The sequence below is a fragment of the Leptodactylus fuscus genome, chromosome 6 (genome assembly GCF_031893055.1).
Source record: "Leptodactylus fuscus isolate aLepFus1 chromosome 6, aLepFus1.hap2, whole genome shotgun sequence".
Classification (NCBI taxonomy): Eukaryota; Metazoa; Chordata; class Amphibia; order Anura; family Leptodactylidae; genus Leptodactylus; species Leptodactylus fuscus.
Genome location: NC_134270.1, coordinates 177,752,893 through 177,758,450, shown reverse-complemented (window position 1 = coordinate 177,758,450; position 5,558 = coordinate 177,752,893). Strand labels below are relative to the sequence as shown.

The window sequence follows — 5,558 nt, the reverse complement described above, 5'->3', positions numbered from 1 at the left end:
CTATAGAGAGTACGGGGGACTCTGGAAGGAGTGGGGACCATCTTTGTATTTGCAGTAGTAACACATCAGCCCACGATGGACACAGCCCCTGGATCTCACTAACTAGAGGTCCAGTTTATACCAGAGGCGGCGCCAGCACAGGGAGCAGCGGCTATCTTGACAAGCAGAAGGGGAGCGAGTGCTGTATCTGGTGGAATTGAGAAATAGTCAACAAGAGGAAAAATGTTGCAGATGGAAGATGGGAAGTGACTTCATGTAAGTAGGCAGTGTGAGTGGTAATGGAGTACAATAGACTTCAGTATTATGACACAATATGGTCCTTTGGATACCACAATCCCGATGTTGCTCTCAGTGAAAATCAGTTTGTCACCCCAAAAGCGCGACATAGTCAAAAGGTCATACTCTTTATCATCTCGATGCCCCCGGTTACTTTTTGACCACATGTTGGGCTTTTGCGTGAATAACTTCCAGCCTCGGCAGCTCATCAGTATTTCTAGAACATGTAGAGATATCCTCGGCTCTTATCTGACTCAAACATAACTTACCATGAGAGCATATCTTATAGGATCGCAACGATTACACAATGTGATTCCTTATCATCTCCTTTCCCTGTAAGATCTTCAGTCCGTCTCCATAAAGATAGAAGCAAAAGCAGAAAACATTATATTCTCGTGACACTGAGCGCAGAGCCGTCCGAACTATTACACGACAAGACGGTGAGATACTTTACCAAAATTATTCAGGGCTCTTTCATAGGTTGGACATTGACTTACCGGGGGCTACCTGTAGGTGGCATTAGTCTTCTTATTTTTGGAGGAGAGCTCATTTGCATACTTTATCTTCATGGGAAACATTGTTGCAATCTAGGTTCACATGAAGGAACTTAGAGGGGATTTTGAGGGGAATTCCACCTCAAAATCATCTACAAAATCCAGATTCTGCCACCCATTGTTTTGTCCTGCTCGATCTTCCTACGTTGCGAGGCTCGTATTGATTAACCCCATTGTATCGGAGGCTGAATTTCCTCTCCAAATTCCTCGCAATGCTTTGACTTTCTGATGTGGGTTCCACCTCCTCAAATTCCTCTGTGAGAACCTGCCCTAAGACAAATCGAACCCCTTCGAATAGAAACTAAAGTGAAATTATTCACTCTCTGGTCTCTTCAGATAGGTGGAGGCCCAGAAGGGGGTGACAAAAATAATAAGAAAAAAATTATATTCACCTTCCATTCACTCTTTGTAGCCTCTGGGGCTTCCCTATGACATCATGGGCTCAGGGTCACCACTGAGGCTTGTGACTGGCCCATAGCGGTGCCATGAACGTGCCAAGCGGAAAGGAGTCATAGGTGTCTTTTTTTGTTTTTTGTCACCTCCCTTGGTCCTTTACATATTATACTCTGAACATATCGTGGCAACCACATTAGTCTGTCCAAAACAAATCAAAAATTGTTAAGTTTCATTAAAAAAAAACTATTCGAATAATTCAGGTCAAAAAAGGTTTATTATGAACCAATTTTCCCGCCTCTAGTCACAGTGTAGCCTTGGTGCTGTTTAGAACCGTGAAGTTTTTAATGGACCCAACATCGGGGTTGAGCCGATCTTGAGATTTCAGGATCGATTTTAAAATCTGATTTCCGATCATTTTCCAGCCGATCCCGATCGTGAAATTTGCTCAATCGCCGATCGGGATCCGATCTTTCCTGATCCCGATCGCTCAACCCTAGTCAATGCTTCTCTATGGGAAAAGTCACTTTTAGGCTTGAGATTTCAAAGTCCGATTTCTTGATCATTTTCCAGCCGATCCCGATCGTGAAATTTGCTCGCTCGCCGATTGGGATCTGATTTTTCCCGATCGCTCAACCCTACCCAACATACATGTCCATTTTTAACAGCCTTTTAGTAAATCTGTCCCGGTCCTCCAAGTAATTGTAGATCGATTGGCATATCGGTACCACATAACCGTCTCTGTTTTCTATTGTTACTTACTTACATTTTTTTTCTCTTTTTCTTAAAGGCATCTTTAAGACATGGACCCACCAGACCTTCCCCTTGACTTCTACGAGAACACGACTTCCTTGGATAACGTCACGTTTACTCCGTACAACTTTGCTGAAGACACAGACGACCGATTCATATCAACATTTTTTTATGTGATTCAAGTGATGACCATCATCTTTGACACGATTGGCTTTGTCATAGGGATTTTTCGGAATGGTTTAGTCATCTGGATTATAGTGTTCAAGGTGAAGAAGACGGTCAACCTTTTATGGTGTCTGAACTTGGCGGCGGCTGACTTTGTCTTTGAGATGACTTACCCTCTGGAGATAACAGAGTTGATCATGGATGGGCATTGGCCCTTTGGTGGCGTGATCTGTAAGGTTATGTCTACCATCCTCTTCCTCAGCACCTCGGCCAGCACCACGTTCCTGATGGTTATCAGTGTTGACCAATGTACACTCGTAATGTGTCCTAAGTGGTCCAAGAGACTTAGGACTCTCAAGGTGGCATCGACCATCTCAGCTATTACATGGTCCTCTTGTTTCATACTTTGTTCTCCTCATCTTGTTTTTTCCGATGTTGTTCACGACTCAGACGATGACATGACCTACTGTGACAATGTAGAGACCAGCTGGAATCGCACCGCAGAGATCCTCAGGTTTGTCTCGCTGTCGCTGATCCCGTTCTCTATATCACTTATATGCAATAGTCTGGTGAAATTGCGGCTGAGAAGAAGCAAAAGCACCTCAAGGTCACATCGGTCCATCAAGGTCATTGTCACTTTTCTATTTTCCGCTCTCTATTTTTGGCTCCCGTTTCAGATCTGGTCTTTCCTGGAGATCCTGACTGATGAGATGGACGAGAAGGTCGACCATGTTGTGTCCCAGCTTGTTTACTGCATCATATTCCTGAACTGTTGTGTAAATCCCGTGGTCCACATCTTTGTTAGAAGAGATTTCAAAAAGAGTTTTGTCAAGTCCTTTTCAGTTTCCAGCTGGAGGACACGTTCTTGGAGAAGCATCCTCAGATACCAAATATCCCTAAGATCCGATGGAGATTGATACCTACGACCTCTCATGGATACAATGAGTGCAATGGCAACGATGGGGTGCAATGACCAAAAACATCTGTCCCTCTTTTTTAGGGAGGAGATATTTCTGGTTTGGCTTTATTCTCAGATCTGGTCACTTGGTTTCTTCAAAACCAGGAATTGATTTCTAAGAAGCACCTTCTATAAAGTGGTGCTAGAGGACATTTTTTATTTTTCTATCAAGGATAACTTATTTGCATATCTCAAAGAACATATTTTATCTTTAGGATAGATCATAAATATCCAAATGGTTGGGGCCAACAAACAACCTACACATATATCAGTTGCTGTTTGAGGGTCCATCCGATCCCTGTTCTATACAGTGCACAGAGCCAGAAGCAGATAGCTCTATAGCCTGCATAGTGGCCAGACACAGGTACTGCAGCTCTGCTACCAGTGAGGTCAAAGGGAGCAGAGGCGCAGTAACAATGCCTGGCCACTATATAGGGCACAGGGATATCTGCTTCTATCCGAATGGCTGATCTGTGAAGGGGCCTGCATTCAATATATATATATATATATATATATATATATATATATATATATCGTACAGAGAGCGAGAGAGAGATCCCTTTTAGAAAGGAGAGTTGAAAACAGAGAATATGGAGCTGTTCACATAACGTATTGTATTGAATTGAATATTAAAATTATAAAATTGTTATTATTAATATTATTATTCCATTGTGTAGGAAACAGAATGCATAGCAGTGTCTGAGCCATCCGTTATACTCCAAGCATGTTTCTTGGTAATAAATCATTGATACCTGTGGTTACAAATTTCAGCATTGCAATTGAAATAGCAGAGCTGAGTATATGATTTGTTGTTACGTCACAAGGATCTTCATAGGATCGAAGTGAAACTGACTTGGCTTCATTAATTGAACTGTGCAAATGAGAACTTCAGCTCAGCTACTTATGTATGCACAGCACTATAGAAATGTATAGAGTCTTGTTTGGTAGCCAGGTCTTGGTTATAGCTGCTTTATAACATCACAAAGACATTTTAGCAATAATGTAACGTACCACTAGATGGCGGAATAATCCAATGTTGTTAAAATGTGGCTTTTTTTTACAGTGCCAGTATCTGAATATAATATAAGCTGGCTGCCACAATGTGTCTATCTCCTATCTATCTATCTATCTATCTATCTATCTATCTATCTATCTATCTATCTCCTATCTATCTATCTCCTATCTATCTATCTATCTATCTATCTATCTATCTATCTCCTATCTATCTATCTATCTCCTATCTATCTATCTATCTATCTATCTATCTATCTATCTCCTATCTATCTATCTATCTATCTATCTATCTATCTATCTATCTATCTATCTATCTCCTATCTATCTATCTCCTATCTATCTATCTATCTATCTATCTATCTATCTATCTATCTTCTATCTATCTATCTATCTATCTATCTATCTCCTATCTATCTATCTATCTATCTATCTCCTATCTATCTATTTATCTATCTATCTATCTATCTATCTATCTATCTATTTATTTATCTCATATTTATCTACAGTGTTGGCGAAAAGTATTGGCCCCCCTGCAGTTCTGTCAGATAATACTCAGTTTCTTCCAGATAATGATTGCAATCACAAACTCTTTGGTATTATCTTCATTTAATTTGTCTTTAATGAAAAACCATAAAAAGAATTGTCAAAAAGCCAAATTGGATATAATTCCACAGCAAACATAAAAAGGGGGTGGACAAAAGTATTGGCACTGTTTGACAAATCATGTGATGCTTCTCTAATTTGTGTAATTAACAGCACCTGTTACTTACCTGAGGCACCTAACAGGTGGTGGCAATAACTAAATCACACTTGCAGCCAGTTGAAATGGATTAAAGTTGCCTCTGTCCTGTGTCCTTGTGTCTGAGGACTTGAGAAGCAAAATTGTGAGGAAGCATGAGCAATCTCAAGGCTACAAGTCCATCTCCAAAGACCTGAATGTTCCTGTGTCTACCGTGCGCAGTGTCATCAAGAAGTGTAAAGCCCATGGCCCTGTGGCTAACCTCCCGAGATGTGGACGCAAAAGAAACATTGACCAGAGATTTCACCGCAAGATTGTGCGGATGGCAGATAAAGAACCTCGACTAACATCCAAACAAGTGCAAGCTGCCCTGCAGTCCGAGGGTACAACAGTGTCACCCCGTACTATCCAGCGTCAGCGTCTGAATGAGAAGGGACTGTATGGTAGGAGACCCAGGAAGACCCCACTTCTTACCCACAGACATAAGCCAGGCTGGAGTTTGCCAAAACTTACCTGAGAAAGCCAAAACCGTTCTGGAAGAATGTTCTCTGGTCAGAGGAGACAAAAGTAGGAGAAGGCCTCAACATAGAGATTACAGGGAAAAAGAGGCCTTCAAAGAGAAGAAGACGCCCCCTACAGTCAGACATGGCGGAGGTCCCTGATGGTTTGGGGTGGCTTTGCTGCCTCTGGCATTGGACTGCTTGAC

General features: G+C 41.6%; 1 protein-coding gene across 1 annotated transcript; it reads left to right on the top strand.

The window, feature by feature from the left end:
- Positions 1-2,026: 2,026 nt before the first annotated feature.
- On the top strand, positions 2,027-3,058 carry LOC142209183 (chemerin-like receptor 1). The gene has a single exon (XM_075278116.1). It carries the CDS (start codon positions 2,027-2,029, stop codon positions 3,056-3,058), a length of 1,032 nt encoding a protein of 343 aa, XP_075134217.1.
- The last annotated feature ends 2,500 nt before the right edge of the window (positions 3,059-5,558 follow it).

Excerpts from the sequence above, each read along its gene's own strand:
- LOC142209183 (XM_075278116.1), top strand. The coding sequence starts at position 2,027 with ATGGACCCACCAGACCTTCCCCTTGACTTCTACGAGAACACGACTTCC.